Source organism: Rhipicephalus microplus, chromosome 3, assembly GCF_043290135.1.
Source record: "Rhipicephalus microplus isolate Deutch F79 chromosome 3, USDA_Rmic, whole genome shotgun sequence".
NCBI classification, from domain to species: Eukaryota; Metazoa; Arthropoda; class Arachnida; order Ixodida; family Ixodidae; genus Rhipicephalus; species Rhipicephalus microplus.
The window spans coordinates 153,997,976-154,021,125 of NC_134702.1; the positions used below are offsets into that span (position 1 = coordinate 153,997,976).

Here is a 23,150-nt window from a genome sequence, read left to right on the forward strand (position 1 = left end):
GTTTATGCACGTCCGGTTAGGCAATACTTCTTTCAATCTGTCTGTTCGTTCGTGGAATCACAAAAGGTTCAAGAAGAGGTGCCCGAATGGCTTCATCAAGTAGAAAGCCTTCCACACATGAAGGAATTTTAAAGAGCCTGTCAAATGTGACGCTTTTTACCTCTTTTCTTTGTTTCATGTTTCTCCTTTGTTTGGTGTATGTTTGTGAATGTTGTATGTACACAGGCAATAAATAAAGAAAGAAAAAAATTATGAGGGACAGCGTAGTCAAGACTACAGAATTCCGACCATCTGGTGGTTTTTAACGTGCAGTGACATCGCACAGCTCACGGCCCTTTAGCATGTCGCCTTCATCGAAATGCGACTGCCTCATCCGGTATCGAACCCACGACCTTTGGACGAGCAGCCGAGCATCCTAACCTCTACACCACTGGTACGGGCTGTTTCTTTCCTAAGAAAGGTAGCCGTGAGATCAACGTTGGTTCGTGTCCCTTCTTTACCTCTGTCATCGCTGTATCGAGCCCAATCCACTCAACATGTTTAAAAATGTCATATGTAGCTTCGTGTTGAAGTCACAGACACTGTCATGTTATTATTATAATTGTATTTCTTAAAACCTATGGTGATTCCGTTTTTATACATCGGTGTTTTTATGTCTACTGTCTTGCATTCGCTGCCGAAGAGTCAATTAGCATTCAGCAAAAAAACCAGTATCACCACTCTGGTATCTTAGCTTATCGACAAATTGTCTTTTTTAGCCTATTCTTTCTTCATAAATTCTACCGCACAACTCTCTGTGCTTCGGCGTAATACGTTTCATTCTTGATGCCTTGGTTCTAGTCAGGTTACAGGAGTGCTCATTGTGGCTGAGCGGAACAGCCACCTACTCCCTTTCACAACTGCATTTTTTCTTATTTTAGTCTGATAACTTTTGTGCGTGTTTTCTTAATATTTAAAACCTCGCAACACTATAAACTAAAATGAAGGTTGTGCCAATGAGGCAAGTATTTATGAACTAACAAATACGACGACAAATTTGGTCATCAAAGTTCGGTGGTCGTAAAATAAGAAAAAAAGGCTTTTTTTATTTCCTGCTACTGCACTTGTGTAAACGAATTTTGTACCAACGTCCTATTAGTCACTGGGATAGTCATGGAAACAGCTTCGGCAAACTGTGCTTACCAACATCGGCGTCACTCGTGACTTCGGCGAAGTTTATTTTCATAGCCCCCAACTCAGCAAACATTCCATTATTTTGGGACCCATCATAGTGGGGATCGCTGCATAAGCGTCCCCCCAGAGACTGGGCCGCTTTGGATTCGTTTCTGAGAAAAGCGTTGTATGCTGGTATCAAGACCCCTCCAGGGCAGCAGCGCTTTCTTTGGCGTGTGCCAGGCATTCAAGTAGAAAAAATTATGGGCCACCTCTCCGAACGGAAGGGAACCTTGATGGAATGCGAAGCAGCAGCGGTGCGCACGGCGCAGACTCGGTGAAACAGGCGTCGACGCGGATGCTGGAAGAACGGTTTGAAGCGAAACTTGGTGTATCGTTTACTCGACTAAGTTTTGTTTGAAACGCAGCGACATGGAGGGGGGGGGGATGTAAGTTTCATCGCAGATAAACGAGCCGAAAGAGGGGACAGATATATGGCCTGGCCTCAGGCCTCGCATGCCGGAACGTCAAGGATTTTTTTACCCGTCGCTTCACAAGCCTGCTGGACTGCCCAGAGTTGACCGGTGAGCTAAGAGCATCGCAGAGCTTCTTCCCAACTCGCCTTTATTTAGTGATGTCACTGGTGAGGTCATCATATCGAGGGAAAGGGTGCAAAGTTTAAAGGATGAGGGTGGCTCTGGCACCCAGGGTTGATGTTGCTGGCTACTTTCCACCCAATTGGCTACTTTTTGACCGGTTTGGCGACGAAAAATTTCCACTTGGTGCCATGCCTTTTTGCTACATCTAAATTTCTAGTTTTGCTTCTTCAAACTGGTTTTATTGATTCATCAATAGTAAAGACTGTTCGTAATACTACCCCTGTTCTATTTGTCTACAAATTTATTGATAATAATGTTATAACCGTTGCTTGAGTATGTGCAAACTGTATGTGGAAGTATTGTAGTGGGTCCGGGGTTGAAAGAGTTGAAGAGGAAGAAGACGTCCCTGGAGATTCGAGTTATTCCTTTTCTTAAAATAGGTGTTATGTTGACGGCGTAAACTGTACTGTGCTTTGGTGCCTCAGTTCTGGTACATTGCCACAGCTATGCTTTCAATGCCATTTGCGATTTTATTCAGGCACCCAAACGTATCCCATTGTAATCTCCAATCAAAAACTATTATTGCGTATCATCAAAAAGTGTTTTACGAAGGATTCTGAATGGTAAAGTGAAGTAACTTTAGCTGTGTGGTCATCTAAATACCTGAAATCTCGCAATCTCTCAAATTGACTTGTCTATTTCTCCCCTTTTTCTTTCTTTCTCTGCGATTTTTCTTATATTAGTTGTAGTAATCCAAGAAAATTGGTTGGAGAAGGCGAAAAAGAAGAGAATAGAGGAAGAGGTTGAAGTGGCAAGAAGAAGGTTAATACAGCAGTCTTGAATACAAGCTCAAAATCACTTGTAGTTAAACTGAATATTTCACCTATTATTGCCATTTAATTTCGAGCTCTATACAGACGAGCTCTACACATACGGATTCTGAGCTCTATACAGACGCTCCACACTATGGAACTAGAGCTGTTCTGTGCCAAAGATGTCAAGAAGCCTGCGTCGCGACAACTGCCAGTAATCGGCTATTTCTCGTACACGCGTACCAAGGCCCAGGTTTATTACTGCACCACACACACAAAAAGCAGAAGCGCAAGCAGTTGTCAACGGCCTTGTGATTGCACATACGCCAAGAAACTGAAACTGAACACGTGAATTTCATAAGGCTGTGAGAAAGAACTGGAAAATTGACATTTAAGGACGGAAAAGTACAAGTGCCTGCGACAGAGGTGCAAGCTATCCTGAGACTGTACCATAATACTTCAGAATCTGGAGGACATGATGAATTTTGGAGTATGTACATGAAAGCGGATGTCGCTAACTACATAAAGACTTACCACGAATGTCAGGTCTTCAAAGCAAAGTTTAGTGTACAAGGAAATAAAATTGTAATGTCAGTATACTCTGAGGTACACTTTAAAGCATCTCAACTTTGTGGAAGTCAAGAAAAAAGGCGAGGGCGTACGAAAAACACAAGCATTTTTGGTTGCCGTGGACGAACGCACCCGCTATGTTGATGCTAAGGCTGGCCGTGAAGATGCTAATTCGGTTGTATTAATACTCGAGCGGAATATGTTCGAGGGTGCCAAAGTTATAGTGGCTGACAATGTCCAGCTTTTCGAAGTCTTAAACTTCGATGATGGGCAGAAGAACGAGACATTAAATTACGTTTCTCAGCATCATACCACCCTGAAGCTCATTCCCTTGCAGAGAGGGTCATTAGAGACCTGGAAATGTTTTTGGCTTTAAACCCGAACTTTATAGGAGGGTGGAAATGTGCGCTGGAGGCTCCTGTAGCACATCATAATCACTCCTGTACTGCAGGACTTGGATGCAGCACCAACTTTGCCGCTTTAGGAAAATCAAGCTGGTTGACCGCTGATCAACAGCTTGGGTTTGTTCACAAGATCTTCCTCAAAGAAAAAGCTATGGCGGAAGAACAACAACAATGATACAGCCAAACAATGAAGAGAAATTTCGACAAGCGTGCAAACTGGAAGCATGGTTCTTGTACGCAACGGTCTCGACTCAAAATCTCCGTTCATGGGTCCCTACTTCGTCACAAAGATAGCAATACAGCAAGGCATACTGAAAACAGTGTATTACTAAGGACCTTGCGGCGAGATCAACCCAGCGTCTCTCTCAAATATACTTCCGTACTACCTCCAGAGAGACTAAAAAAGAAGTCCGGGAGGGTATAGTGATCCAAGCATAGAGTTTCATACAATAATACCTATAGAGTGGAATCGGGCGCTAGTCTCTACGCCGGCTCCTTCAGCGGCGCTTGTACCAGCATGGGAATGATGGGAAGTACAGGCTTCGGATCTGCTTCGGATGGATCACGTTTTGGAGATTCACGACGCTTTTTTTTCGAGTGTTAAACAAAGTAATATGAAGTTATATCAAATTGAAACTTGCTTCATTTTTTTTTTGTACGCAAACTTTATTGGAAGCGGTTCTTGTGACTAGGCAGTAGAAGTGAAACATCGACAAATTTAACCACCAGGGTATGCATTGCTCTGCTGTTGCGTTCCAGATTTGGTTTCAAGATGTAATCAATTATTCCTTACAACATTTGAAAACAAACATTCTTGGTTTGCCCTCGAAAGTACGCAATATCTATTTATAAAAATAACAGAACAATATTAAGCGATATTAAGTTTTGTCTGCTGCGATGCCAGGTGCGTCTGTTCAAGTGGTCTGCCCCCAACACACTTCTCATTTTCTTGTGAAGTCGAGTCAGACGAGCGTGGCGGTGCGTCTACTTCACGTCGCCGTCGTTTTGCAGTTGATTTCAGCGAGTTTTGGCAAGACGCGCTAACAACAAACGCGTTCTCCGAGTAATATCCTGCACTGTCATGGGATGGTATACATATGCGCAGCGGTGAGTGGACGAAGCTTCGCTTAAACTGTCAAACACGACTCATACAGCTGAAGCGTTGCAGTAAATTAAGAGGCCTAGCAGTTTTTAGCTTCTTCGAACATCAAAGGCGCAGCTTAAGTCCTTTGCATTCACCATACTACCTACTCTACGTGAATAACGAAACTGAAACTGCAGAAAAAGATCCGTAGACAGTTCACTGACTAAAGCTATCCAGTCCGAAGCCTGTACTTTCCATAATTCCAATGAGGGTACACGATCGCAGTGCCACATTCCTCTCTAGGTATTAATCTATTAAACTCCATGGATCCAAGAGAATCGGTTGGAGAAGGTGAAAAAGAAGAGGACGGGGGAAGAGGTAGAAGTGGCCAGCAGGAATGTAAATAAAATGGCTGAAGGCAAACTGCTTTTGTCTGAACTTCATATCAGTTTTATTTTAGAATAAAGTCGTTTTTACACATAGCTCTCTGCACGAGAAAAAGTACTTTACGCCTTCATGGCCATAATTTCAAACAAACAAACAAACTGCCACGTTTTTTACCTCACACAGAGAACGAAAATAGAAATTATATTGCGACCACTGTGTCTACAAGTTACGTAGACAATCCTATTATCATTTGGGGCCTTTGTGCTAGGACACTCAGACATGAATATTTTGAATGCTGTTGAAAAGTATATATGTAACTCAAAGAGATTTACTAGTTTAATAAACCACTTATAATTCTTTTTTATGCCTTGCTTGCAAAGTTATCTTTGTTCATTGGGAAGTTACTCACTATGGTGTAAGCTACAAATAGAACGCTTTATATTTAGCGTTTCATTATAATTACATCTCTAATTTCTAAAGCCGTTCTAAAATAAAAAAATGGCAGCATATCCACGGAGGGAATGATGGAGAGTGTGGCCAAGCATCCGTCCGTTTATTCGTTCTTGCTTCCGTCCGTCCATGCGTCCTTCTGTGTGACCGTCCGTGCGTTCATTCGCCCGTCCGTGCGTGCGTCTGTTCGTGCGTGCGTCTGTTCGTGCGTCCGCACGTCCATCTGTGCATCCGTTCCTGCGCTCGTCCATGCATCCGTTCCTGCGTTCGTCCATTCGTCCATCCGTCGGTGTAGCCATCCGTGAGTCCGTCCATGCATCTGTCTGAGTGTCCGTTCGTCCATCTATTCAACACTCCAAGTACCACCATCTCGCATCTTTTCATCATATATTCCCGATAAAGAAGCACCGCCATCCAGTGGACATTCCAAGTACTAAACGAGAGGTGGCACACGCACACTTTCTTATACGGCTTGTGGTTCGTGTCTACTTCCCACCTTTAGCCATCTTGAGTTCATGGCATATACTGCTTTACTGTATTTATGGCACTGCGGCTCAACGCTCGCTAAACCTTTCTGAAACCAAGCAGGTTACGCCCAGCGAGTATAACGTAGCAACCCCTTCTTGTTAGATAGTGCTCAATGTACATGCCAATGGCTTGAGAGACAGGAGTATTCGGCTTTTAGTTAACGTGCACGCTACGATTTTTTTGTTCAACAACACACAGAAGAAATCTCCCAACGGCATCACCTTGCAGGTCAAAACGTAAGACTGGTTACACACTACGACTACGACTACGAGGGACGAAACGGTGCCGCTATAAGGAGCTTCGCCCCTAATAAAAACGATAAATCCAGCCTGTACGATACGCCCGACTCTTCGCCAATCCCCTTGAGTGGGTCATCATCATGATCATCATCAAGGGATACCCCCCTGCGACCACTCCTCCCCATGCTACCCCCGCCTGCCACTACTTGGCCACCCACAGGTGGCGGCTTCTTGTAGGCAGCAAGACCAGAAGTTGGAGCAGCTAATCTCACAGCAGTGCCTGTCTTGACGGCAGATATTTCTATGGCAGCCGTTGCGGGCTTGGCTACAGTGGCAGCAGCCTTAGGCAACGCTACATTCTTGACAGTTGCTTTGACTAGTGAAGCCTTTGAGACAGAAGTAGCTACCACAGGCTTTTAGGGGTGAAGCTCCTCTTATCATAACCTTGTGTGTCACGCGTAACCGAGAGAAGAAGAGACGAGAAAAAAATTCTGCCATATCCACAAAGTGAATGATGATGAGTGGGCGAAGCTCCGGAGGTAAACCTGGTAAACCATGAATTCTCTGTACATTTTGCCCACTCGATTTTATTACATCGCTCCCCCTAGCGTACGTCGCCGCACTAAATCGAACGATTGCCTTCAACCAATGACACGCGCCATATGTGACATCATTCCTATTTTATAAGATCTCGCGTCTTTCATCAACTACAAGTACCGCTTTCTAGTTTATAACATCTTGCATCTTTTCATCATCAGCTACAAGTACCACCATCTAGTAAACACTACAAGAACTAAACGAGAGGTGGCTACATACAGGAGACGGTACCGCCATCTAGTGAACACTGCAAGAACTAAACTAGAGGTGGCTACATACAGGGGACGGTACCGCCATCTAGTGAACACTGCAAGAACTAAACTAGAGGTGGCTACATACAGGCTACAGGGGACGCACAGCCCACGCCCTAAGGAGCTTCGCCCCTAAAAAAGAAGGAAGTATCTCCCAAACAGTGTAATAGATGGCGCTGTCTTATAGTAGTACATACAAACTGCAATTAAGTGAAAACATTCTAAATGGCGCTCTAACGCTACTCTCCAATTGGCTGCTGCGCGGGCTGTGCCTGGGTACACAGAAAACGAGTGCCTCTCTCAGTCTCCTGGATAGTAGCCGTACGTGGCGGATCGTTGGTGGAGCATGGACGAAGGAGAGTGGCGGCCGCGTTGAAGACGCTTGCGCTCGGCTTCCTTGGCTCGCGTCTCGTCGGTGTTACCCGCGTGCCGTCTGCATTCTCGAACGTGATTGGACGCATGCAAGGACGGACGGACACACGTACGGATGAATGGGGGGCCACTTTAACCCACTCATAATACACTCCTTGGATATGCTGTTACTTTTTTCTCACCTACTGCTTTCACTAGGCACTCGCAGCCATTTGTGTTGGGAGAGAAAGAGAGAGACAGAGAGAGAATAAACATTTTTATTTAGCTAATGTTTAAGTACAATCTTTGGGGTGGTTAAGATTGTTCAGAAACATTGCTTTGTTTCTGTTCATCCAAGCCTGACGCAGCTGCCGTAACTGCCTCATGCTTTAGGGTATCTTGTTCTTCAGCCTGGCGCTCGTCCTAATGTTCATCCAGCTGATTTGAATTGTGAACCTCTTCGTTCACTGGCTCCGACTGGTGCTCCGCTTCACACTTTATCATGTCATGGTCAACGCTGCGTTGCTCCTCCGAGGCCTCTTGCACTGCCTTATCAGTTACTTAGGCTAGATTTTCTTCCTCCGGTTCGTTAGACACTCCATGAGGATCTGCACCATCTGAGGCTGCCCTTGTTTCATCATCGCTGCCTACTTGATTTGTGTCATCCTCCTCATCTTCTCTCTCTTTCATTGAAGGCTTACCTTTCTTAGCATTTTCTTCTTTGCGTTTGGTATTCCTGTGTCTCCTGTAGTGACCTAGGGTGCAACAATGATGAGATTTCAGTTCTATCTTCATAAGCAGCTTGCACAATGTACAATAATAAGCAGGAACTTCTTGCAGGTATTCTTCGCCCAAAGGACCAGCTGACTCATCCACTTCATTATCAATTACTTCTACATTCTTGCAGTGAAAATCGCTCCCACAGTGGTGTTCATACTCTTTACGATTATGAAAGGCCATGCTACAGGGGTGGCACTTCGGATACTTCTCATTCCGCTTTACCTTGTGATCTTCAGTCCTCCTGTGGTCAAGATAGCTGTCATCGAAGTGGATCTCGCATACTGTGCACCAGCCTTTACCCTTCTGGCTGCCCTTTCTAAACACTTGCTTTTGCAGACCTTTTTCAACCATCTGGCCTCCTCCTTGTCCTTTTGCTTCAGCTACTCTGGTAGGACGTCTGGCATCGGATGGCTTCGATCCTGATACCTTGGGCTCTGGTTTGGCAGGTGATTTGCTGGTAGGTATGCCAGTTGATGTTGAAGCACGTTCTCCCCTTCCCGCTGCTTCATTCTGGTGTACAGAACCCTCACCTTCTTGATCACCAGCTTCATTAGCATCTTCTTCAGCCCCTTCACCAGTGTCGTGATCCTCTTGTCCATCAGCTGCTTCAGTTTCTTCTACAGTGTCCTCCGTGGTTGGCTCTGCAGGATCATAGAGGTCGTCAGCTTGTGTGCCAGAAACGTCCCCTACTTCATCTACCGCTGCAGCAGCTTCTCCTTGCTCACTCGGCTGATCTTGAACCTTTCGTGTGCCGTCATGCTGTGGCGTTTCTCTCTTTAATGCAGGAGATCGAGACCGCTCTCCGCTGGGAACCTGGCGCTTGCGGTCCCCATAACCGTATCCACCTTGGCGATATCCATAACGGTCATTGTAACCCCGACGTGGCCGGTAGCGGTCCTGCCGATCATAGCTGCGCCCATAGTTGGAACGAGAGGAAATGTTGCCTCCGAACCGCGTCATATCGGGAGCCATGCCGCCGCCCATTAAAAGATGGTTATTCTGCGGTGCACACATGGGGCCATAACTCACCAGTGGATGGAACTGCTGCTGGCAGAAAACAAATGGTGGCATTCCATTAAGCCAGGGGCTCTCAGGAACAGATCTTCTCTGCATGATGCTGCACGTAGAAGTGTGCTCTGACCTCTAGTGTAGCTCTTATGACTGGCGATGCACAGATCTGGGCTGGAAGAGACGCTAATCAGTGAACCATTCAAGCGTGGTCCACGTCTAACAGAAATGCAAGAGGCGTCCACGTGCACTGCAGGGCACGCGCATCGGTGTCGCTGAGACACGCAGTCGGCGTTTGACACGAAGCGCGTGCATGGGCCGAGAAATCGAAAAGGAGCGTCGCGTGTGCACTGGGCTCACAGAGAAAGAAAAAAAAGTTAAAGGTGGACACTTCGTGAAATCTGGCCTCGGGAAGTACGTCACGGCTATGCAACAAGCTATTGCTCTTACCAAATGCCAGAGGACGCAAGTACAAAAAACAAAAAAAACAATATCGTCATTTGGATGTTTTTTGCACAATAATAATTATACGCCCATATTTCGCATTTTATACATACATACAATTTATTCAACACACCTTACGTGGATATTTTTGTTAAGCCCCACTGCGGCTGCCATACACCGCATCTACGCGCCGACTAGTGCGAACGCTCGAACATCAGCTCCCGCTCCTGTAAATGTTTTTGATCAGAAACGCGTCTCATCTTCTGCGAGTTTTTTTTTCATCATTAAACGCTGTTTTCACCATTTTTTGGGACTTTTCAATGTGACGCTGAGGCATGGTTATTTGGCTCATTGAGGCTTAGCTCTCGAACGCCACCGTGCGCTCGCTACTCCCAAGTATGTTCATGCAAATGATGGTCGAGGGGGAGCACATCACCCATGAAGAGTGCCTAGAATTCGGATGGACGACGACTTTTTCGAAGCGCGAGTCGCAAAGCCAGCATGGAGTCAGCGTCGGGGCAAGTTTGACACAACGGGGTGTCGAGCTTAACTTTGACCACAACCAGCCGCGCGAAATGATCGTCCAGCCGAGGAACCCGAAAGTCCTCGAAGTGGAACGCATCGAGTACACTACTATGATCATTGTTCTGTTCGATGGACTCAAAGTGCCGAGTTATGTCACGTGCGGCGCCAGATTGCTTCGCTGTGCGCTATACAGACGCCACACGGACATTTGCCACGTCTGTGGCAGGCTGGGTCACCGCACCGTCGTGTGCCTGGCCCCGAAGTACACGATTTCCAGGAGAGGCGGCACCGAGTCTTCTATGGAAGACCACGAGTGCTCGCCCGAGTGTGCCCTCTGGGAAGGGTCTCATCTCACAGCGGACAGGGATCGCAAGCAACGCTTCCAAGTGTTCGATGTCATCCGCCGCAGATGGAGGCAGCGGAAACGCGCTACAGAAACACCTGCGACACCAGTGGCATCCAGCTGCCAAGGACGTGATTACCTGCATTTCTTCATATCATAACTATGTTGAAATAGAAATTACGTCGTTACTTCAATTCACAGGAAGCATTTTGAGATAGACAAAATAGAGAATCGTGAAATCAAAACGGGAAACAGTAGCCTTGCATTTGGACTAAAAAAAAGTGCTCTGAAATCATGACTTTCACCATAGTCAAACGTCATTTGCGTACAGTAATGCAAGATTTGCACCAGTAAAACCGAGAGAAGAAACTCAGGGTTCCCCTCACCAACCACCAAGTGCGCTAGGCTCGATTGGGCCGCCAGTGTCTATGGGAGTGTCCGCTCTTCTTTCTTCATCTATGCTGCAGGCTCTTCTCTGGCTTTCGTTACGGCTGGTCGTGCCTCGTGTAAAGGCGCGTCTCGACGCCTAGTGTGCTTGACCCGTGTAAATATGTATATGAATTGTGTGTTTTTGTCAGCATGAGTTACTCCTGCCAGGGCGCCAGGATGAACGCCTGTGCCCGCTCGTCGGTCACAACTGGTTGGCAGCGGCGGGATTCGGATGGATTCGGTGGTGTTAGTACCGATGTTAGTGAGTACTTTCCGTAGAAATGCTACCAGCTGTTTTGGATAGATGGTGATGTCTATCCAAATGGGTTGATTGGTTGCTGATTTGTGAAGGCACTGTTTATTAGAGGTACCTTCAGAGCAGTTAGAGCCACGAAAGTCTGCACTGGGTGACCATGGATTTAAACAGGTTGAGGGAACCGGATTTAGTGCTTTTGTGTGAAAAGCGGGGTATTACTGTGGCTACGATACATAGAAAGCCTCTTCTGACACAGGCGATTAAGGATTCCAGCGTCGATCACGAGAGACTTTGTGATATATTGGAACGATTAAGGCTTGAGCTTCAGTTAGTGCTGGCGAAACGTGGTAACTATGACAGTAGCCAGAGCAAAGATAGTGTAGGAATTCATGATAGACCTATCACAGGAAAAATTGAACGCGCCGCTGAACTAGATGGTGAGAAAACAGCGTCCATCGCCAGTCAGAGATAAAATGGATGACCGAAAACCAGGGTGACTCGCTCGTGGAGAAAGGTTTCGCTCGGCTTGGGGCAAACGCGAATTGTTCGACTGAGCAGCCTGAAGACTGTTCCAGATGCCACGATTGTAGCAAAAAAAAAGTGTTCCGTTCGCTCCATTCATTCTGTTCGCAACCTCGGATAATGGTGGTTTCGTTTCACTTGAACTCGAAATGCTCCGTGATTTTCGCTCTGCGACAGGAGCGGCGAGTTCGTGCTACTGTTGTTTGTGGCAGACACTGCAGAATTTTTCGAATGTATTGTAATGATCTGTGTATTATGATATCATTAGGTTTTTATGAATGGTGACGAAGGGCCCGCTTGTCCTTTTTAGGGGCGACGCTCCTTAAGGCGTGGGTCGTGCTTCTCCTGTATGTAGTAGCCACCTCTCGTTTTAGTCCTTGGAATGTCCGCTGGATGGCAGTACTTGTATATGATGAATATATATGATGGAAAGATGCGAGATGGCGGTACTTGGAGTGTTCACAAGATGGACGGACAGACAGACAGACAGAGGAACGTACGGACGGACGGAGGGACGCGTATGATTCCCGGTTTGCCGATAAAACCCATCGAAGCTTCGCCCCCCTCATCGTCATTCACTCCATTGATATGCTGCGATTTTTTTTTTTGCCGGCGAGTGAATTCGCAGCTTGAAAATCGCTAATTTTAGTGTCATGTGCAACGGCTTCAATAGTACTGAGGCACTCGTCAAAGCACTATGTATGCAGTCGGAGACGCTGCTGCCAGTTTACACTGACATGGATAAGCAAGATGACGAGATGTGCAAGGTGACGATAAAAGTGCAGAAAGTTACTTATAGGAGGTGCTAAATTTCAAGAGCCCAGCTCCTTCAGTGGTAACGAAGCATGCTGTATTTTCAGTAGTGCCTCAGGTTGAAGAGTACAATTTCTCGCAGGTGTTGTGTCTCTTAGTTCTTGAAGCGGAGAAGGGCGTTTACATACAGCTAGGGGACGTTCACACGCTCCCGTCTGCATGTGACCAGAGTGTAATCTTTCAGCTTGGATCATCTGGTTTCTGCCTCGCGGATAAAGCTTCCGTGAAGCTGCCCGATGTTTTTGTGCAGGTTGACAGACGCGTATTTAAAAGAACGCACTTAAAATCGGCATTTTTCTGGGGTATGATGAGCCAACGCCTCTTAAAAAAATTATGATTGGAACGTGAGCCGCGAACGCGCTGTCCTGCCCTCTGATTTTACCCTCCTCCTTCGGTGCGAAGACTAGCGACTCCGATGGCCGCCCTCTGCGAACATAGCAGTGCTCTCACAGTTGCCTCCGAGCAGCCGCGATGTCACGTGATAGAGCGGTTCGGTACTGTCACGTGACTTAACGGTACGGAGGCGAGCGGTCTCACGCGGCGGCCGGTCGCAACACAAGGCAGAAGGCATGCCCTCCAAGAATGCATGCTGGCAGGAGGCGCCCAATTGAGAGAGAGCGACGTTCTAGGCATAGTTTTTCTTGGAGGCGTTGGTTGAGCATGTGAATATTTTCTGTTACATGGCTTGGGACGCTATCACTTGAGAGTTGGCTTATTATTGCAATAGCAATTATATGGACACTTTCGGCTGGATTTTGCCGGCCGCCGGCGTTGCCGTCCCTAACACCGTATATATATATATATATATATATATATATATATATATATATATATATATATATATATATATATATATATATATATATATATATATAAATGCAAGAAAGAAAAAGAAAAAGAATCGAGAAAAAGACCTCGGCGTGCGGAACGAGCATGGCACCTCTGCTGCATCGTGACTGGGAGGTGTTAACCACTGAGCCACAGAGGAGCACCTCCTTCAACGTTCCAATGGCAAGCCATTTATATCTACCACTTACCGCTTTTAACGGGCATCTCAGGAGGGAGCAATCGTGTTTTCAGCATTACCAGCAAGATGGCGCAATGAGCGCGCGTCGCCACATCGTGCGATGGCGCGCTCCAATCTCCCTATCTATCTATCTATCTATCTATCTATCTATCTATCTATCTATCTATCTATCTATCTATCTATCTATCTATCTAGCCTTCTACGACATTTAGCTCTCCTGGCCCTTTGGATAACGGATATACCAAATTTGGTATATGCATAACATGGCTGTATGACGAGCATCACTGAATAGTCATAACATGAAAATCATATGTATGTCATGAATGTCATTATTTACATGTCATGGTCTTGCTCTCCTGTGGTGGTTTGGTTCACATGACATATCGTTAAACTTGTATGGTATTACATGGCTGCGCGGAAAACATGAGGACAGGCCTGGAAATCATGACATGCATGTCATGTAAGTCATGGCTACACGCCATGATCATAGTGCGTTCGCGGTAGTTTCACAAGCTTCGCATATAGCAAATCTGGTATTGCTTGATGTCAATGGATGACGAAGGTATATGATTGGTGTAAACTTGGTACTCATGACAAACGTATCATTTAAGAACATGACTACATGGCACGCTGATGATGCGCTCACGGTCGTTTCGCTAGTTTTCTATTCACCAAGTATGGTATCTCGTGACGTGAATGGATGACGAAAGTATATGACTGGTGCAAACATGATAATCATGATTTGTGTCATGTAGGAACATGACTACAATGACTACATGCCACACTCATGATGCGCTCGCGCTTCAAGTATACACCAATTTCGGTATACCGTGACGTGAATGGAAGATGAAGGTATATGACTGGCGCGAACGTGGTAATCATGGCATGTGTGTCATGTAAGAACATGACTACATGTCATGCGCATGATGCCCTCGCTGTCGTTTCACTGGCTTCACATACACCAAATTTGGTATGACGATAGTATAAGACTGGTGCAAGCATCATAATCATGACATGCGTTTCAATAAAGAACATGACTACACACCACGCTCATGATGCGCTCGTGGCCATTTCGCTGATTTCAAATATACCAAATTTAATGTTACGCGACGTGAGTGGAGGACAAAGTTATTTGACTGTTGCAAACATGATATCCATGACATGCGTGTCATGTAAGAAGATGCCTACGTATACCACGCTCATCATGCGCTCCCGGCCGTTTCACTAGCTTCACCTGTACGAAATTTGGTATTAGGTGATGTGAATGGGCGACGAAGGTAATTTACACATCCAAACATGATAACCATGGCATGCGTGTCATGTAAAACATGAATATATTCCACGCTCATAGCCCGCTGGCAGTCGCTTCGCTAACTCCACATATATAGAGAATTTGGTATCACGTAACGTGAACTTACGACGAAGGTAAATGACACGTCCAAACATAATAATCATGTCATACGTGTCATGTAAAACATGACACGTTCTATGCTTATGGCGTGCTCGCGGCCCTTTCACTACCTTCACATATGCCAAACTTGGTATTATTTGACGTGAGCAGACGACGAACGTGAATGGCACTTCATGAAAAATCATGACATGCATGTCATGTAAAACATGACTACCTGCTACACTCATAGCGTGCTCGCGACCGTTTCACCACCTTGACATATACCAAATCTGGTATTACCTGAACGGACGACGATCGAAAACTTCGTATTACGTGATTGGACGACGAACAAAAATGCCAGGCGCAAACATGATAATCATGACATGGAAGTCATGTACAGCATAATTTAAATTTACCTCGTGACGTAGTTCTGATTTCAAAGTGACACATGTACCTTCTACATTCGTACTTCGCATATCACTGATTTTCACTATACGTGGGATCTGCCTTTCTTTTTAACTGGTCGCCACCATAGTGCAGGCTTCTGTTGTGCTAAAAATTTTAAAAGTTGCCTTGCATTAGCTTACACCTTGTGGATCTCGGGAAAGGTGAGCGAGTTCCCAGCGTAGGTATTAGATCGAGTGCGTCCCGTACCACCTGTCAGAAGTCCAGCTATGCCTATCAGTCCAAAGTGGACGGAAACTAGCCTCTGCAGTGGATTGTGGACTCTTCATTGCTGTGATCCACCTTTGACCAGGGAACAACCAGGCAGCGAAGACCGGATCGCGGCAGCTGTGGAGCTGCATGTTGGAACCCCCTGGGCATATGTGTGCTGTGGTTTGTGGTGACGCCAAAATGCGCTTGTTGTGCGGCCTTCTCTGTGCTGTGTGTGTCGGCAACCGGTGCGACGAGTAAGGAAAATCGCTACGGACCACGCAAAGGGCCCATTTTAGGAGCCCTTGCGTGACCTCTTTGGTTGGGGGACGGGCTGTTATGACTGGCAATGCATGGATTCGTCCTGGAAAAGACGCTCATCGGCGTACCGTTCAAACGCGGTCCACGACTTGCAGGAGTGCAAGAGGCGTTCGCGTGCACTGCAGGGAACGCGCATCGGTGTCGCTGGGACACGCAGTCGGCGTTTGACAAGAAGCGCTGCACAGACCGGGGAAAATAAAAAATTGGCAGCATATCCACGGAGTGAATGATGGAGAGTGGGGCGAAGAATTCGTCCGTCCATTCGTTCTTGCTTCCGTCCGTCCATGCATCCGTCTGTGTGGCCGTCCATGCGTCCATCCGCCCGTCCGTGTGTGCGTCTGTTCGTGCGTCCGTCCCTGCGTTCGTCCATGCATCCGCCCCCGCGTCCGTTCAAGCGTCCATCTATGCATCTGTCTGTGTGTCCGTTCGTCCAACTATTCAACACTCCAAGTACCACCATGTCGCATCTTTTCATCATATATTCCCCATATAGAAGCACTGCCAGCCAGCGGACATTCAAAGGACTAAACGAGAGGTGGCACACGCACACTTTCTTACGGCTTGCGCTCTGGGTCTACCTTTAATCACCTCGACTTCATGTGTATACTAGTTCACTGTATTCATGGCACTGCGGCCCAACGCTCGCTAAACCTTTCTAAAACCAAGGAGGTTACGCCCAGCGAGTATAACGGTAGCAACCTTTTCCCGTCAGATAGTGCTCAATGTACATGTCTTTCTGTCTGCTTTCTGGCTGCTAATGGGAAATGAGAGACAGGAGAATTCAGCTTTTACTTTCTTGCGGCTTGCGCTTCGTATCTACTTCCCACTTTTAACCACCTCGAGTTCATGGTATATGCTAGTTCATTGTATTTATGGCACTGCGGCTCAACGCTCGCTAAACGTTTCTAAAACTAAGGAGGTTACACCCAGCGAGTATAACGTAGCAACCCTTTCTTGTCAGATATAGTGCTCAATGTAAATGCCAATGGCTGCTAATGGGGAATGAGAGACAGGAGCATTAAGCTTTTATTTAACGCGCACGCTGCGAACTATTTATTGTTGAACAAAGCACAGGAGAAGTCTCCCACGGGCACCACTTTGCTGGTCAAAATGTAACACTTGTTACACACTACGACTACGACTACGAGGGACGAACGGGTGCCGCTTTAAGGAGCTTCGCCCCTAAACGAGCATAGCGTGTACGCTGTGCCCTTTCTCTGACCTTCTTATCGGCCTGTCGTGCCTCCTGTAAAGGCGCGTGTCTATGCCTATAGTGTGTTGGATGCTTGTAATTATGTAAATAAATCGTGTGTTCTTTGTGTGAGCAAGAAGCCTCCCAAGAATTCTTCCCCGGTGCCTCGGTCACCGCCTGTACCCGCTCCTTGGTCACATCACTTGCCAGATGCTGGACTGGACCGGCAACGACCGGTGCTGTGTGCGGTCTCTTCTTCTTCTTCTTCTTCTTCTTCTTCTTCTTCTTCTTCTTCTTCTTCTTCTTCTTCTTCTTCTTCTTCTTCTTCTTCTTCTTCTTCTTCTTCTTCTTCTTTTTCTTTTTCTTCTTCTTCTTCTTCTTCTTCTTCTTTTCTTGTTGTTGTTGTTGTTGTTGTTGTTGTTGTTGTTGTTATTGTACTCCGCACATTACACACACCCACTGGTGGGGCTGGCCAAGTAGAAGGTATATTCTTCCCATAATCACAGTATTATGTTTTCCTCAGGCCCACTAGAAATAATACATTTAATTAGATGCCGACTTCAAATGGCAGGGACTAGCAGTGAAAAATGTTATGCACGCCAAATTTAGGAAGATGTTCTTTTAGTCGCACTGACATAGCCCTGAACGACAAAGAAAACATTAGCGGTACCCCAAAGCAGTGCCTCCAAACGAAAGAACATGTTCCAGGCCTAGTTGTCCTAGTGGTTGCCCTTGTTTTATGCATTGAATCAACGACAAAGGTATAAAAAATGACCTATAGCGTTTGTTCTGTGTACAAAAAGGACACAACGGGGAATTCAATAAATTTTTACTATGACGAAAAATTGAGGGAGGCAACTAAGTTTTGTGATAGCAACTTCCATCATCCTTGAACTAGCCAGATCACTGCGCCAGGGAAATAAAAAGTGTTTGTAATCCGGAGAAGTAGTCAGTGCTGATTCTGATAAACTTTGTCTCATTGTATGCGGGCGAAATTTCGGCACCGTGATGCGAGCTGTTAAAGGGAAAACAGGAATCATCTGCTCAGAGAGTGAAATTTTTTTCAGGAGAATTAGCCATTTTGTTGTAATATATATGATGCTAATGACGACGATGATGATGATAATGATGAATTTTCAAACATAATTCATACCCCCCCCCCTCCAGGTGGATCGGCCAAGAATCAATGATATAATTGTAAATAAAAATATATATTTATATAATAAACCACTTACGCCTTCCTACTCTTCATATCTCGCTACCCCAGAGACACTATACACAGGCAAATGATGCGAGAATCCTCTACACCATCTTTCAAAAATTCCCCGGATTTCAGCCATCTGATGACACCTTGGAAAACTTCCTCATGTCATAACGAAAGTCTGCAAGTTTTAATCACTCTATTACGCTGTCGTATTCCTCCAATAAATATTTATTTGTTTAGAGTAGTCTTGGCTCCCTCCACGCTCCGTTATTTTTGTGGAGAAGAGGAAACTGGGGAACCCTTTCTGGTCTTTTGTCGAAAGTTTTCAACATTTGAAAGGTATATCGCTAGAAATGCCGTTCTGAATCGTTGGGTTACCTGTGACAACTTCAAAGTTACTATTCGTAGGTGCACATATCCTTGGGCACAGCAACGGGAAAGTGTGCCAGGCCATGCAAGATTTCATTCAGCAGTCGAAAGGATTTACTCAATAACCTCAATACCAAAAGATTCTCAGTTAACCAATGTAGGCTACAGGAAAATTTTATTTGATATCAATCATTTATTGCTTATTCATTATAGCAACTAAATCATTCATTTTTCTCAAGAATATTTTACAAAAAATGTGTTTCTGTTCCTGTTATTTTTTCTGGTGTTAATATATCTATATCTATCTATCTATCTATCTATCTATATATCTATATATATATATATAGGGAGGGGTCCTCCCTTCGTCAGGGGATAACTCATCCCCTGATGAAGGGAGGACCCCTCCCGAAACTGTTGGCAAATAATAAATATATTTATCCTTGTTGACAACGCTCCCGTTGTGCCATATCCCATACCTTCACGAAGACTAACTGGCCCATTGAATTATTACTCCCACTATATATATATATATATATATATATATATATATATATATATATATATATATATATATATTCCTGATTCTTGGCCAATCCTTCAAAATGAGTGTGAGCCAAAAATTTAGGATCTACATCTGCACTACAGACAGGTGTGCATACAACTACTATTGCAACAATGTTGAATGACATGCCTACTTTGGCTACATTTGGCTTGGGTCCTGGTGCCTTTTCAACTCCGCTCAACGGTAATCCTGGCGGCAGCTGTCCTTTCCACTCCGCGTGGAATCGGAATATGTCTGTACCCTCTTTCAGGTCCGCTGGCTGCTCGAGTGATGTGGGCGTTTGTTAAATATTGTTACCCATTTTTCTTTATTTTGTTCATGTGTTCTGAAACGGTTAAACAAAAGCTGACTGATTTCTGGGTAAAACATAACTCGACCAATGCAAATAAAATTTAGGTTTTTATCGCATGTTACGTAATAAAGAAACAGACATTCACGTAGTGTGAAATGTGTCAATCTGCAAAATCAGCTTCAATTCACAACTAAAATATCGACTTAATAAAGAAACAATGAACCCAGAATACCCGAATCAGTGCGCAAATTATTAACAATCAAGAGCGGGTAATGTTGCACTTGACTCAATCATGTCTGTTCTGAAGGCGCACATATTTTTTAACTGAACTTCAGTAGTAGGCAACACAGAATTTCAGAGAAATCGAAAGGTTCAAGCGATGTCAAGTTGTTTAAGAGAGAGTGTCGCTGGATGTATAGGGCGCGTATCAAATAGTAGCTCACTACTGGCGCCCTTATGTTATATAAGGAGAGGTCACGAATAAAATGGGGCTCTTTAGAACGTTATTTCGGGGCGTGTGGTGCTTTGGGGAAGCGCTGCGATTACCTTTACTTGCAGAACGTCTGGACACGGTACCAGATGCGGGACCTAAGACCATAACCCCCTCAATGACGGCACCGTGTCTCTTGCATTGGGGGAGAAGAATAAGCGAGTGCCGATAAGCGGTCTTCAAGCAAAGTGTCTAATACCCCTGTCACGCAACACTTCGCCGCGAGTGTCACTTGCGCGCTGTCACACGAGAGAGTTTAGTGTCACTCGCTGAAAAGTACACTAGCCGGCAAGTGTGTTCGCCAACCTCACTTCGCTGCGACGACTGCGATGAAGTGTGTAGCCTCGGTACCTGTGGCTTGTACAGAAAAGCGTTCTTGCCTGAAGCAGTGCTCATGCTATTTTCAAACCATTGTTTTTGTTATGAGAAATGCTGTTATGTATTAAAATAAGTCATAAAATACAACAAAAAAAACTCACTGTCGGGCAGTTTGCGGCCACGTCCGCTATGGGGATGCGGCATGCCCATGCTGTGCAATGGCTAGTGCAGCCGTCGGTTTAGAGTGTACAGAAGTGTGGTCGGGTTGTTCACATACAGGCACACTCGCACATGTGTAGGTGAGTTGTTCTCTAGTTATTTAAGATAGTATGTGCCACGGGTGCTGTTTCCACGAAGAAAACGTAGTCCGATGATGAGACTCAGGCGCAAGATAACAAATATACGTTGTGCTACAAATCTGTCAATTGTCATTGCCATCATTTCCAAACTACACCTCGCTTTCTCTTGTAGCAGTGAACCGCCATAATGACACTTCGTGAGCGTAAGTACACTTGCTAAAAGCGCAGGTAAGTTGCCGCGTGTGACAATGGTTAATTGACGGTTGATAACAGCGAGGGAAACGGTGTCGTCACTGAGGGCGTTAACGAAGTGATTGGTAGATGCGCTGTTTGGTCGTTGGTTTTGGTTTATCCCGCCAAGTTAGGCTTATTGCATCGCTCTACGGTGGTTACCAGTGGCCGCTTTTCCATAATTTCAAAGTGGCTCTGGAATATTCGTAGGAAGGGCTTGAATTCGCTAATTTGTCTCGACCGGCTATTGCAACAAGTTAAAAAGGTAATTGTGTTAATTTGCATAATTGCTGCCGTAATTAATGTTTGTACGCATCTGAAAATGCTTTCTGCCTCAGGAAAGGGAACGCCACTAGAAGCACGCAGATACATCCTTTCCCCTTTCCCCTCTCCCAGTGTAGAGTAGCAGGCTAGAGCAAGCTATCGCTCAGGCCGACCTCTCTGCCTTTCTGTAAATAAATTTTCTCTCTCTCTCTCCTTTCTGTGAATTTTGAAGAGTACTGAACACATTTCTTGAAACACCCTGTATACTTGCGTGGTTCTGAGCGACAGAAATAAGGAACAGTGATTAAAATGATGAAATAAAGGGATAGATCACCCTCATCACGAATTTAGCGGGCTCGATCTACTGACTTCTATTCCTCCAACCTCCAGCACCGCAGGGCCAAGTCACGTGTGCGCCACAGGGAAAAAAAGAAAGAAGTCCTTACCTCTTCACAAGGGAAAGGGGAATAGCTTTCTCGACTAGCTCGTATCGTCGCGTCATTAATAACACCCCCCCCCCCTCTCAGTGCCGAAACAGAGCACGCCCGCGCGAGCATTGTAGCTGACCGGAATACCTAATGGCAGGGCATGGCACACCAAACTGTAGCACTGCCGCTTTCCACGCCCGCTGTGTACTACGCTAGCACGCTCACTGGACTGTTTCGGTTGCTCAACTCCTCAGAAGCTTTGCAGGGTGCTGTTGCTTTGCCTTCGTACGTATGGTATGGCGGGCTGGGTATCCCCCCCCCTTTTTTTTTGTGTGTGTGTTTCTTAGTACTTCGTGTATTCCCTTTTAATGGTCGCATGGGTAAAGACGTTCGGTTATTTTTTCTCTCGCTCGCACACGTTGTGTTGCGGTGCAAGGATGATAGATGGCACCAACCCGCGCCTGCATGGCCAATGAGATACGATGGACGCGGTGACACAGTACCGCACGCGGTGTGTGGCTTTAGGTGGCAAGGGCCAGCGCGTGTGCAGCTACCAGGGTTCTTACTCTCTCACATTCAAGGGATACGTTTTGAAGGTATGCACGCGTGCGAGGAAATTACGTATATTATTCCATGCCCCCCAAAAAATAAAAAAAGCAGTTGTAAGCGTAACGTCTGAAGCAAGATGGTCAATTCTTGTGCACTTGTAAATATTGCCTTCTTATCGCGTTATATATGTAGCAAGGCGTAGCAGCACCGACTCTTCCCGGTTTTGTGCGTATGGTTCATCAGCGTGCAAGTACTCGATCAGGCTTGTCGTCACTGTGATAATTAATAAGACAAGCTCTGAAATAGGTAAGGCTTGCTTGCGTTACACACGTTACGATGAAACCAACAGATGATGAACACGGGAAAAATATACAGTACACGATTTATCGTTTTTTTTTACTGTACTGCACTAATTGCGACGTGACAGAAAAAGCCACTTGCCGCCAGTCCGATCTTGACTGACAATATTCTAATTGGAATCTTCTTGATTTGATCCTGACCAGCGGCAAGCTTTTCTTACTATTCGCATCTCACCTATGCTTTCTTACATTTAAAATTATGCATCACAGTTTTGCCTAAAATTATTCTAAAAGAGAAGAAGTTTTAGCAAATACGGGCTGTGATGTGTCCTCCCTTGTCGTTCTTGTGTTTCGTAGCACTAAATATGCCACGCCGCGGTGGTCTAGTGCCTAAGGTACTCGGCTGCTGACCCGCAGGTCGCACGATCGAATCCCGGCTGTGTCGGCTGCATTTTTCGATGGAGGCGAAAGTTCTGTAGGCCCGCGTGCTTAGGTTTGGGTGTACGTTAAAGAACCCCAGGTGGCCAAAATTTCCGGAGCCCTCCACTACGGCGTCTCTCATAATCATATGGTGGTCTTGGGACGTTAAACCCCACATATCAATCAATAGCACTGAATATTAACTTCTGAAGAGGGAAGCCATGTTTGGCAGGTGGCTATATGTCATATGCAACTAATGACCACGTTATCACTCAACCTGTCCTGACCTGGTCCTTC

At 45.6% G+C, this 23,150-nt stretch overlaps 1 protein-coding gene across 1 annotated transcript; it reads right to left on the bottom strand.

Annotated features, from left to right (window-relative positions):
- Window positions 1-7,985: 7,985 nt before the first annotated feature.
- Window positions 7,986-9,481, bottom strand: LOC119179779 (uncharacterized). The gene has a single exon (XM_075888116.1). It carries the CDS (start codon window positions 9,315-9,317, stop codon window positions 7,986-7,988), a length of 1,332 nt encoding a protein of 443 aa, XP_075744231.1. The 5' UTR covers window positions 9,318-9,481.
- Window positions 9,482-23,150: the final 13,669 nt, after the last annotated feature.

What these genes read in the sequence shown, in the direction of transcription:
- LOC119179779 (XM_075888116.1), bottom strand. Translation starts at nt 9,317, where the DNA reads ATGCAGAGAAGATCTGTTCCTGAGAGCCCCTGGCTTAATGGAATGCCA.